The sequence below is a fragment of the Anabas testudineus genome, chromosome 5, assembly GCF_900324465.2.
Source record: "Anabas testudineus chromosome 5, fAnaTes1.2, whole genome shotgun sequence".
Lineage (NCBI taxonomy): Eukaryota > Metazoa > Chordata > Actinopteri > Anabantiformes > Anabantidae > Anabas > Anabas testudineus.
Window position 1 is genome coordinate 17,476,098 of NC_046614.1, and position 13,407 is coordinate 17,489,504.

Below are 13,407 nucleotides of genomic sequence, written 5' to 3' on the forward strand. Positions count from 1 at the left end.
ACACCTTGAAACTTTATGTCAGCTCTTCCTGCAAAGAAATTCACAGGATGTCTTTGAAGATGCGAGGTTGACAGAATAGGTGCCTCTCCGTCTAGACACTGACACACTGGTGGGCTAACAAGTTTACGGAACGGGTCAGGAGATGGGAAGACCGTGGGGGAAAGGTAATAAGGGGAGATAATGAGCAGGTGCAGAGGATGGAGAGGAATATACTGTAGTAAAAAAAAAAAGAGAATAAAAAAAGGTGGAAGAATGAAAACACAGCATGTTAGGAAGTGAGGTTGAGCCTGCTTATAAGGGGTGTGTGTGTGTGTGTGTGTGTGTGTGTGTGTGTGTGTGTGTGTGTGTGTGTGTGTGTGTGTGTGTGTGTATGGCTATCATTGTGAGGACCAGCATGAATTTTTAACCATTGGACTGAGGATATTTTTACAAAGTGAGGACATTTTAGCCGGTCCCCACAGTGAGAAGGGTGTTTAAAGAGCAATTTCGGGGTTAAGACTAAGATTTTGTGTTTTTTTTTTGTTTTTTTTAGGGGGCTAGGGGATGCATTGAGTCAATGAGTGTCCTCACACTGACTGCCATACAAAAATGTGTGTGTGTGTTGCCATATGTTTATATATCACTGCATGCATCAGCACTTTACAACTACACACAGCTTCCTTCCAACTCTTGTCAGAAATGCAGCCTATGTCTGAATATACAGCCATGAGGGATTCACTCTGTGTGCCGATGTGACAGTGGGGATGCTGACGGTGAATCTGCCTTTAATAAAAGGTTCAGCGGGCACAAGTCAGGAGCTTAGGCAGGGATTTGAACCGTCTTCATCAAACTCGAGGCCAAACAGAAGAAGTGTTCACTTGCAGGATGAGCAAAAGGTGATGCTGGAGTGTAACCAAGGAGCTGATCTGCCCTCTCTTCTTCCTCTCATTTGTGTCTAGCTTTCTGTCCACACACGCACACACACAGACACAAAGCGTTGAGGAAGGAGGAGAGCCTGACAGAGCCCAGTGCATCACAGGTAGCCCGGCAGAGTGGCTGGGAGCGCTGTCACCAATTTGTTCTTAGCCATGGGGGACATGCAGGGGATGGAGAGGCGATGGCAGCTCCCTGTCCTCATCATGGCTAATGAGGCCCAGGCTTCTCCTTCCTCCTCTGTTTGGAATGTGTGTGTACGTACGCGTGTGAGAGAGATCAGTTTTTCAGTTCGTGTCACAGTGCTGCCAAAGCTCCTCTTTCTGAGGGAAAAAAAAAATACAGGGTTGATATCTGGCACAGATCACTGTGTGCTCTTAGTTCTCCTTATACAACTCTCCTGGCTGAAATATTTACCGGGCCAAGAAACACACACACTCACACAGAGAAGAGATCAGGTCGTGTTCAAGGCAGCTCAGTACAGTAAGTTGCAGATCTTCAGGGACACAACACGAGCTGAGGTTTGCTCACTGTGCTGGCTGACCTATCAAACCTTTAAGGAATGAGAGAGGGGGGGGACAGAGGAAAAGGAAGAGGAGAGAGATGGCAACTGACCATAATGAATTCTTATTTAGAGTCAAACAGGTCAAAGTGTGATGACCTAACTAACTTAGGAGACAGAGTGTACACTGCGTTGAAGTTTTTTTGTTTGTTTGTGTTTCACAGTGAATTATTTTACCCTTATGAGTCTGTACAGAGTTTGTTTATGTGGAATTTCAAGAGTTTTGCTCTGTGACTCTATCATTGCTTATGTGGCACAAGAACTAAGCATTTTATTATATCACATCTGTGATATGCATGAGGAGCGATGCTCTGTTTTCTGGTTTCTATCTCGGAGACATTGGAAGGTACAGACTTTTCATCTTCGTGAGAGGTGAGAACTGCGGGACGTGGTTGTGCCAGAGGGTAAGAGGACCAAGTGTATTTGTAGTTCAGGAGCTCCCCTGTGTGGTTTAACAGAGGAGGTGCAACCAAAGACACAGCATTTTTCCTTACTCCACATATCCCTCTTCATAAAATAAATGTAAAACATACAATCATGTAATAATTGCATTTAAAAATGTACCTAAAGTATTTTTTTTATCTTTTATTATAAGCAAACTTGCTTGGACTAAACAATGAGTAGTATATGAACCAAAACCGAACAATAAGCTTAAAACTATGAAGTAATGCAATATTTATTCTGGTTTTTTTCATCTTCAGTAGATTTAATGCCAATGTAAAAACATCTGTTAGCAACTTTACACTAAAAAGGTCTAATGAATTCATGGAATACAAACTGACTGGTTATTAATGACAAACACATTAAATATTAAAGATAAACTTTAATAGTTAAATATAGTCCATTCAATCAAATTAACATATTTCATCCTAAACTTAGCAAAGAACTATAATCAGCTTCACTCCTGGATTTAATGTATTTAAGCAATTACTGCTTGGCCACCTGGAAAGTTTGAGAACAAGTGGGATAGAAGGAAGAGAACAACTGAGGGGAGGGACATCGGCAAGGGGATAGGATAGGAGAGGAGTTAAGAAGAAGAAGAAAACAGCAAAACAACAGCAGAAAAGAGGGGTGGGAGACAGAGAATCTGAACTTTGTTAGGAAAAAAACCAGAGGTAGGAGACAGCAAAAATCTGAACAATGTTGCTGATTCACATAACACCAGACCGTGGCCTAGTCAGCTCACAGAGAACACTGGAGGAGATCAGCTTTTTCTACTTGCCCCTGTGGCGAAACCTTCACAGCATTAAGAGACAAACCTGCCTACTGAAAGAGCTTGGAACTAAAACTTAAAATCCCTGATTGTGCTTCTGATTGTTAATAAATATTTGCACTTCTGCGTTGTTGAAATGAACACACATTAAGACACAACCCCTAATAACACAGGTGGCTGGAGAACTTCTTTTGTTTTTCTCATTTTAGGTTTTGTCAAGGTATAAAACATTTCACCTGAATTCACAAATGTAAATAAGAAAAAAGTATGTAGCAATAGTCAAATATCTAAAGATATATACACACAAGTGTTTTAATTATGACAATTAACAGTCTGGACATTTGTTGTTTAATTAGGCAGCAGAGAAGTAGAGAGGGAGTCATCAGGGTGTAGGTGTGGGCGGTTTGAAGAGACCAGTCTTTCTGAAGTGGCGCACGATGAGAGGCACTGACACCAGAGTGATGCTGATGCGAACTGGAGCAAAGAGCTTATGGATGGCGTACGCCAGGACAAACGTGCTGGTTCCTGCCGCCATTTTAGAGCTAACGACTGCCTCACTGAAGCCCAGTTTGCACAGCACGGCCGTCATATCGATCCCACTGAGGAGAGAAATGACAGAAACAGATTAGTGTAAAGAATGACCTTTTTAGCCAGTAACACACATTTTATTATTATTTTTTTATTATGACTTAACAGTATGTGATATGACCAAATGTATAGTTTTTACAGATATTCAACTGCACCCCCTGTTAACACAGAGCTTTAGCATGTGCCATTTAAAATAATGGTTTTCATTACATTGGACAGGAAAAAATATAATTACTTTGAAAAATGCAAACAAAATAAATTAAGATATATTAAATTTTACAACTGAATAACAGAATCAATACAAATAATTAAAATAAATTGAAGTACATGTATAAAATATTAACAGATTAAACAATATCCTCATAATTGACAGATTAAATACAAATAAATGTGACAAAATAATGTCACAAATACAACGAAAAATAAAAACTGAAAAAATAGAAATAAAGAAATTAATAAAATAATACTCCTACTGATGCTGAACCTACTAGTACTACACACAAACCCAAAACAACAACCAGGATTCACAAATTGACTTCTAACATATAGATGTTGTTTTTGTTCCCAGAAAACTAGTGTGAAAACCCATGTGTTTGTTTCCTTTAGGTGAAGTTCACTCATATTTCCAGGCGAGGGCGCTGTGTCCTGCTAATGTTTCATGATGGTTGCTTTTACAGCCTTTAAAATTAAAATTAAAACTGATCAGTGTGATAAGTACTGCAAGTTGAAGTACATGAAATTAAACCAAAGAATCAAAGGTGGCGTATCAAGCTACAATCTAACACCGGCTTTGTGAGACAGTCCTGTTCAGTCGTGACATTTTCATCTCAGCTATTCAAAGAATGCAAACACGAGTCTCGGATTCTCTCACATTAACAGCTCTGTTGTGTCAGAGTCAGTGGAATATAAGGGTCCATCTGCACCTTGACTGTTTACCCACCACATAGCACTGATTAACAGGCCACATGCCTGGGCTCTGAGGCCACACGGTGATAATGCTCCAGAGTTTTCAGTTCTAGGGTCATGAGCTGTGGGAGGAAATGTCCAAACTGTCACATGGACACTGCCAAGTCCCTTCGGTGTTCAAGGCTATGGCACGTGGGCCTGGACAACAAGGGCCTGGAAATTGACTGAACGCGTTTTCCTCCATTGTCCACCAAGATCAGCAGAAGGCCACAAATTGTAGAAAACACAGTGTCAAAGACTTTAAATGCTGCATGTTCTGCTGTAATGATGTTTTATTTAAGTTCTCAGCATTATTTCAGTGTCTGTGACTCTGACACTCTGTGATTCAGTCACCAGCGGACTGCTGGTACACTATGGCTCACTGAGTAGAAATTATCAACAGTCTATATTTTGCTTCCTCCCAGTTGCTGCAGACATTTTGTCCATTGTGTTCCAGCAGCCCAGGGGTCATTTCCTGTGCATATATTTTGGTTTAAAGGAAACATTACACTTGAAATATTACAGATATATAATATTCACACTGTTAAATAATATCAGTAAGTGATGTTTGATGCATTCCAGAGTCTTTCTACTACTTTCTGTAGCCTCGACTTATCCAGCAGACGCAACAACTTTTCAGTTAGCGATTTCCTCATTGGCCAGAATACGTCAACTATACTTGACATTCAGATTATTATAAGTTAAGGCTACAACTATCCAGTTTTATCAATAGTCATCAAGCTACTGATTATTTTATTAATGTTTCATACCTGGATACGAGGAGGTAGAACATTCCCAGAGATATGAGGGAGATCCCAATGTGAAAGGAAACTCCCACTGCTCCATACTCCTTAAAGACCTTCTTTAGCTGCTGGGTCTTGTTGGGTTTTCCTCCCTCGGGCTCAGGCTCCACTGGAGCCTTCTCAGCAGCAGAAGCCTCCTTTAAATTTTGTTCATCCTGGATGTAAAATATCACACAGTGAGGAGTCAGTCGATAGGTGTAAGGTAGAGAAATCAAAGAATCTACTTCCACAGGATGCAGAAATACACAGAGGATATGAATACCAAAAAGGAGGTGGATTACGACTGTGAGGATTATTTACTCAGCATAGAAAATGATGGAGACAGATGTGCAAAGGTTGGAGAAATTTTGTTCAAACTGAGTAAAATCTCTTTTATACTATAGAAATTTGTGTAGCATCGTAATCGTACTGTGATGCATTTGCTAATTCAAAGTTGAGTAGGTCAAGTATGTTCAAACAAAACTGGAACTTTTATGAACTTCCACTATTTAGGTGCAGCCGAGTCAGCTGATTAAACATAGACTGCTGCTGTTTGGTTTAGGTAATTCACACTGTCACTCACTTCTTCACACAATGCACAGTCACTCCCTTGCACACAAAGAGCCTCTCATAAGTGTATAAACACATAAATTACTCTGTTTGTGACCTTCACACACACACACACACACCACTCTCCAAGATGAACAAGCACCAAACAATTGAGTCATGTGCGATGTAGCATGGAGCAGGCAGATTACTCCAGTGTGTGCTGGCAGTAAAACATAGTGAACTACATCACACAGCAACAATACGCTCACCACAGCACACAATGACACAGCAATTACTGCGTAGATGACGTGACTCAAAGCTTCTGAATGTAAATAAACTCAAACTTCAACTGCACTAAATCGCCTGGGGTCAGATTTTTAGAGTTGAGTGCTGGAGCAAGTCCAAGCTGTCACTGAGCCAGAGGCTGGGCAGGGTGCCAGTTTATTATAGGATGCAACAACTATAGTGTACAAAGTGTACAAATGCATAATTTGCTATTAAGGCTGCATGGATGACTTTTATAAAACAATACTGAATGACTTTCATACAAATAATATCGTCAAACACCTGATGTAGTACAGCACTAATCCTTCAGTCAGTGTTGTGAGCTACATAATGTGCTAAACTGCAGGTTTACAAGCAATCTACACCTTCCCAGCCTATCGGTGTTAACCTTTTCAGATTAAACGTTAGTTCTGATTAAACAATAATAATAATAATAATTGCAAATTCAGCTGCCGATTTCCAACCTCTATCCTCTTTTCTTATGGCCATCCTGTCCAACATTTTTATTTATAGCAAAGCTATTCAAATATCTCCACTTCCAAGAGGAGAAGCACATCTTCTCTGAGAAAACAGGAAATACCCAGAGCCCGTAGTGTATTTTCAGACAAAATACTGACAGCGTCCACATAGCTGAGACAGCTTGAGTAGAAATAATACCACCCACAGCGACCTCAAACAGTCCATTTGTTAGTATTAAATGTGGGCTTATGAGAAATTAGTCTATGAGCTTACATTTCCTGATAATAGGCCTACATCAGAACTTAACAAATAAAACTACCAAAAGAACAAAACAAACAACTATGGCTTAAAAGGGTTAAGACTAAAAGGGTAAAGTAGTGTACATAAACATTGTATTATATATTGTATCTATAACTGTGCATATTTTGTGTTATTAATCATTTAAAAAACTAATTGACTTGATTTTTATTTTTTGTTTTTTCCCCTCATTTAGTTGTTCTTTTATATCTAGTTTGGACCGTGAAAACATCCTATTGGTGTAAACCAGTCTTGGTGACATATTCACATGTTTGTAAATGTCATATATTCAGTTGAAAAGAGCAAAAATTATTAATATCTGGGGACATAAATATACATATATATTCACTGACGGTGCCTTTCACTGTTTGTATTGTAGTTACAGACGTTTTGAAGCTGCACACATTATAAAACCAACACATGTCATCCATCAGAGAAACCAGAGCCAGTGTGGCTCCCTGTGCTCACTGTGTTTAGCTGTAGAGATGGAAACTAAGGCAGTAAAGGAGTAGTTCAGGATTTTTTTTTAAGCTGGTCTAAATATAAAACTGGGGTGCAAGCTGAAACTGCTCCTGCCCTCCCTCAGTGCCAGGGAACGTTTTCACCCAAGACACAAGTACACTGTCAGAAAAGAAGCACGAACCCAGTGTTCTCTGTAAAACAGCACTGTATTTCATAAACACGCGCGTTCCGCTGTCTTGTTTCGTGGGTAAGAGTCAAACAATAAATCAAGAGAGCAGCAACAATGAAGAGAAAGAAGGGAATGGGAGAAAACAGAATGATCTTTTCTCTTTGGAGTAATTTGTCTTGCTAAATTTTGGATGAAGCCACCGTCTTGGTTACGTATTCACCAGCCTGTCGACAATGGACAATAGCAGGGTCAGCGTGGGCGAGGGAGCAGGCCTTTGCCTTTCAGAGGCGAGTCAGGCCAAGCTAAAAGTAAAGGCGCGCAGCAGCATGGGAGGGTCATGTGAGCGAGCGGCCAAAGGGTGTTGTGCCAGGGAGGGTGTATAGGAGGGGAACAGTCAGACTGCTGTGTCTGATAGCAGCTTTTCAGAGGCATGAAAACACATGCAGACAGACAGAGTCGCAGTCACAGTGGTGTGGAAACAGGCTCACGTGCACGCACAGAGTGGGAGGGGAACAGTAAAGTCGTGGTGCTGTATTCTAAATGATCTTTAATACGCTTTAATCTCTAAATACAGCGTCTGCAACAAGCTCATATCTGATAGCTGCAGGCACAGATTGGTATCTCTTAAATATGGTTGCTAAACAAATATTTGCATAAAGCGTTTCAGCTCTATGGATAGCAGTACTAGCTGACCAGACTGAGATCTCTCACCAGCTGTTTGAAGATGCATATCAGATTTGGTTCAAATCATGTTTAGTGCTAAAATAATGGCTTTATGGTCGTCAACACACTCTATTGACAACAGAACTGTATTCATCCCAATGTTCTGGTTTATAATAATCACATGTTCAAAGCCAACGACGTCCAAAACTCCTGTACTTTGTTCTATTTGAACACTAGAGGACTAGTTATCTAAGATAGTTATGTAACTGAGAGTCCCACTTCGGAGGAGAATACATAAAACACACACTGTAGTGAACAGTGCAGGTCAGTGTGCTGACTCATCACTACAGGAGCCCATGCAAAACCGCTGATTGAATTTACATCTGGGGTTTGTGCCAAGTGCCAACTCAGGCTCACTGTGGCCGCCTGGCCTCACAGTCCAGCCGGAGCAGGTGTCTGTCTGTGACTCAGCTCTGTAAGTGGTACGTGTGCCTCTTGTGGTTCAGTGTGTGAAGGCACATCAGTTCTGCGTGGACTCCTGTGAGTTCCCTGCAGGTGTGGACGGCCCACATAGCTGTGCGCGTCATGCGTTGTTGTTGCACAACAGCGCATGACGCCTGTTTACAAGATGAAGCAGCTCTGCTGCAGATTTTATAGCTTTCACTTCAGTCCTGGCACCACCTGGATTCAGCCTCCACCAGCTGAACACAGTGGATAGAAAGTGTTTTTGCTCACTGGGGGTTGAACAAACACTGTTTATTTATTTACCCCTTTGGTGCTGTCCGTCAGGTGCTCCTCGCTCTTCTTGGTACCTGCAGCCGTGGATGAAGCTCTGATCTGCATGGTCCCGGCGGAACAACTGGAAACTCCCCAGTTACCTGCAAACCAAACAGTCCCCGCCGGTCCCCCCCTGCTGATATGGCGCCTTTTTGCGCAGACAGGCGGCTGCCTGATAATATCTAAGCCACCGCTTTCAGTTCGCACGTTATTGGAGAGGTTTTGAGCAACAGTATCAACCAAGTCCAAGTGTCGACACTCAGCGATTACGAAACCGGACGACGAGTCCCATTTCTGAGCAGGATGCGGGTCCAGAGGCTGCTTACCCAAGTGCACAAGCGCTGAATCGACGCCACCGACGGACGCGCAGACAAACCGGTTCCGCTGAGGCGTGTGGCCTGTGCGTAATGACAAAGTCAAGTCCTTCTGTTTGTTTGCTGTGACTTGCACCAGAAACGAGCCCGGTGACTTGAAAACCAGGGCGGCTGCAGACGGCCTCCCTGTGCGGCACAAAAACATTGTCGTCGACGTCCTTCACGCGAGCTCCGCGTCCCCTAGAAAATCAAATAACGCGAGTAAAGCGTTTCAGAACAATTCATTAGGTCTGTAAGTGGCTGTAAACATGCTGCCCTGTGCCCTTCTGCCTCCCTCCGGTCCTCTGACCGATTATCACCGACAGCCAATGAGGGCTGACGCGCACAGGCAGCCTGAAGTGTCGGGAGGGGGCATTTAAAGGTGTAACCGTGTTTCTCCTCACAGTGCGCAAAGCAGGGCTGCTGTTTACACCGAGTGGCTGCTGTTTTAATTCAGACAATGAGCCAGACACAGAGCTCACAAGCTTAAATGTGTTAAATGGTTTTATAGCATTGAGGAAAAGCTCATGAGGCAAAAGAAAGAAAAACTATTGCATGGAACTGTTTGAATAAACATTAAATAACAGAGGTAGATGAGGTGATTTCTTTAGAAGTGTGTCAATTGATGCTTGGAACTTAAATTAATATAATAGTTTTAACACATTTTACTGGTTCTGGTTATTGCCTTCGCCTGTGCAAACATGCATAGATATTATGTACAATAATTATAAATAACCAATATTTTTAAAATATTTATAAGATTTATTTAATTTCAGTGTTTATATCCCTTCTCAGTATGTATCGTGACGCCGTCCATGCCAAATACAGACCGTGCTGGTTCCCACTGTTGGCAGTTATCTGTGTTTGGGGATGTTACAGAGAGATAAAGCTTCAGCCAACAGAAAGGAGAGAACAGACCCCAAATGTAACTCCAATGGTAACTGTTAGAGTTGTGCTTCACAGATAGTCACAGGCGTTTTTTTTTTTTTTTCTTTTCTGTCTTCTACGTCTGTGTCTCCTATCTAACTTTATGTGTCATATAAATTAGCATGCCTGTGCAAAAATAAAACCTCAAAAGGAAGTGGTATGAAAGCACAAGATCAGTAATGTAACTCCACATTTGCTTTAATGTGGGAGGAAAATAGCCAAGTTCCTTTAATATTTCATTGTGTCACTTGCCTGTGGTCAATGTTGCATCATGTGAGAAACATGATCTTCTTTTGGGATGTTAGAGTCATTGTTCCTGTTCTTTTCTACTTGGGTGTTTGTCCTAAATAGAGCTATAAAAAACGGGTGACTATAAATATAAATATATATAGAAAATGAGAGGCAGAGGGAAACGGGTGAGAGGTGAGATAAAGACGTTGGTGGGATGTGTGGGGGCAGGAAGCCATGGAAATATATTTGAATATGAGACAGATGTAAATCCTCCCACAGATAAAATAAGGGAAGAAGTTCACCTGAGTCCCCCGAGACAACACACCCACACTAACAATGACATGGAAATGTTGATGTCAGACAGCGATTGCAGTTTAGTAACGCCCATATCTTGTTGCTTAATGCTTGGTAAATTTTATTTGGTTCTATATAAGTATTACTTCAGATCTATCACAATTTTTTTTATTTACAACAAGAAGAAACTAGTGCTCGAACTGCTTATGGCTGTGCTTAGTAAGAATTGCTTCACTATAAAGTTTGTTTTGGGCTCCACTGTGCTCCTGTCTGTGACCCAAGCTTTAATCTTTCAACTAAACGTAGCCGCATGTCAATTTGGTGGTTTTGTTGCTCGGGGGGCTGAATGACTCATTCGGCTTTCAAAACCACTCGGCTATTTTAAACTGTTAAGAGTAACACGTGCGACTTCTGGGGCAGAGGCACAACACAGGTCATTGAACTCAGCACTTCACCTTAGTGCTCTGACTCAGTCTTTGTGAAACATATATCGTGTTTTCATTGTGACCTCGTCGGAAAGGGATCATCTCATCTTGTGATGTTGAGTTGAATTAGAGCTGTGGGTAGTGGGGGCTTGTAACACGTCCTGATCATTTTGTCCAATCTTGTGTAGACTGCGTTTGTTTTTCAACAATATGAATAAGTCAGCAGTAAGTGAGTTTTTAATTGCAGATCACTCATCGCTGCACCATATAGCTAAGAGACTGAGAGAGGAGGACGTGCTAGGAAACCACAGTGTCAGTTGTGTTTTTTTTATTTAGGAAACTTCACAGGATTTGCTGTTGAAGGAAGGAAGTGATGCAGCTGTGTTTGAGGCACTCTGAAAACCGGTCGGTCTGGTTTATTGAAACACTGTCATTTGAATTCTGTAATTTTTATACTGAACAAATAACATCTTTCTACTTTTACAAAAGTACTGAAGAGAAACTAGAAATATCACCCTGCAGCCTCACGTTTAAGGGGATGGGAATGGACAGGCAGACGATCTGAAAATAAATTCCCTGCGGCCACAGTTGTTGCCAATGAAATGCACCTTTCCCCGGTTCAATATACTGAGGTGCTTTGATGCCAGACTATGTTGGTTTGGTGTGATAAGTAACTTATGATGGCACATTTTGCTGTGTAGTTAGTTTTACTGAGTCAGTTTACTGAGATCATGACTGTTTTCTTTTTTTTTTACTTCAGTATTTATCATTATAAAGAACAGATATAACATGATGAATGGGCTGAAATGTTGTGTGGGCATGTCTGAGTGTAAACCCCTCTGTTGATACAGTTGTTAGACTATTTAAATTCAAGTCAAAAATGATCCTGAAGCCCCATTAAGTCCAACACATCCTGGGAACTGGGCAGACTTCCCGACCCACTGAGCCATTCCTCTGTCTATCTGTCCTTTTTATGCAGCTCTTCTATCAGTCTTCTAACAAACTGGCAGGATGGTCAATAGCTGCGGCCCCCTCCAGCACAGGCCCACTTTCAGCCTGTCTCCCGCTCTTCGTTTGCATGCCTTCTTTTGTTCGTCACTGCAAACGTCCCTTCTGCCATTGCATGGTCAGTGTCTAAGTCTAGTGGCAAGAAAAAGTATGTGAACCTTTTGGAATTTCATGGTTTTCATAAAATGTGATCTCATCTTCATCTAAGTCAAGAGTACTAACAAGTCTGAAGTAAAAACACAGAAAAATTCAGATCTTTCATGTCTTTATTGAGAGCAACCATAAGAACCTCACAGTGCGAGTGGAAAAAGTATAAAGTACTCCTTGATGCTCTCCAGCGCTCCTCTGTACCTTTCATGTATGTATCCAGCAGATTGGTCAGTACTTAGTATGCTCTTTCTGGCACCGATCCACTTCGCCCTTCAGTGAAGAGGACTGGAGGACTGGAGGACTGGGAGTAGAGCCAGCTGGCCTCGACTCAGTATAGCTCAGGCACAATAGCAAAGCCAAGCCACGAAGAGGAGGTCAATGCAGTCTGGATCGTGTTTCCAGCAGCATTGTCCCCCTCTCTGTCTATATGCTTTAGACATACTGACTGTGCCACTGGAAGCCTCAGATGAAAAGAGTGATTTCTCTAACATTTGCTAAAGACACAATGAGAATTCAGTTCACATTTGTGCTCCTGTATTGATTCAAATCACTAAGTTGACATATTAGTCAGTGGGTGCTGTTTTATAAGACCACAATATAGTCTAATTACTGATAACTTTCTCTCTAAAAGACATTGAAATCTTTTCCAAATGGGCTGCTCCTCTAAAATCAAGCTACGTAAACAGGAGAGACTGAAGGTGGAGAGAACATAAAATGCTAAATGGCTGTAAATAAATCCTACCAGGTTCAAAACACCTGAACTGTTTCTCAGACTATACGTGAAGAAACCCAAACAATAGTGTGACTTCTTACCACACTGTTTCTCTAACTGAGCTTCTCTGTGTCTGAGCAACTGCTGCTGCATGCAGGCTGTAGAAATATTAAAGCCTGCTGACGTCAGAGCTGCTGAATGAGAGGAAGTTCAGAAACCGCGAGGAGTGGGGGGGCCGTAAATCACTGAAGGAAGCAGGGCCAGGACCCTGACAGCTGTGTGGTGGAGGACAGTCCGGCCTCTGCCTGTCACGCAACTGAAAGGAGATGTAGGAGGAGGCCAGAGAAAGACGTCTCAGGGTTAAATACATCGCATGATATATGAATCGTACTAACAAATGAGCGTTCAGTAAAAAAATGAGCAGTTTAATCCATAAAGCTTATTTTTCCTAAGGCTTTCAAGTTTGTGTTAGGACAAGCAACAAGATTCAAGTAAAGACGAGCAATAGTAAAGGTACTTACTGTAATTTATCTCAACATGAAGTGATGCATCCTCGTTTTAAGGCGTTTGTCAAGAAATAATGCATGTGCCCAATTCAAGTGATTAAAATCTATTAGATTTCTTCCAAGGCCTGCAGAACACCT

The 13,407-nt window shown here is 41.6% G+C and overlaps 1 protein-coding gene across 1 annotated transcript; it reads right to left on the minus strand.

The window, feature by feature from the left end:
• Positions 1 to 2,277: 2,277 nt before the first annotated feature.
• fam210b (family with sequence similarity 210 member B) lies at positions 2,278 to 9,356 on the minus strand. Its single transcript, XM_026349215.1, has 3 exons — positions 8,655 to 9,356; positions 4,991 to 5,178; positions 2,278 to 3,286 (listed from the first exon to the last, which is right to left on the minus strand). The coding sequence occupies exons 1-3, from the start codon at positions 9,180 to 9,182 to the stop codon at positions 3,070 to 3,072; spliced, it is 933 nt and encodes a 310-aa protein (XP_026205000.1). The 5' UTR covers positions 9,183 to 9,356; the 3' UTR covers positions 2,278 to 3,069.
• Between the last annotated feature and the right edge of the window lie 4,051 nt (positions 9,357 to 13,407).

Coding starts and splice junctions, on each gene's coding strand:
- fam210b (XM_026349215.1), bottom strand. CDS start 9,182: ATGTTTTTGTGCCGCACAGGGAGGCCGTCTGCAGCCGCCCTGGTTTTC. Junction 5,179..8,654: donor TGACGGACAGCACCAAAGGG/GTAAATAAATAA, acceptor TTTTACATCCAG/GATGAACAAAATTTAAAGGA. Junction 3,287..4,990: donor TTCTACCTCCTCGTATCCAG/GTATGAAACATT, acceptor TTCTCTCCTCAG/TGGGATCGATATGACGGCCG.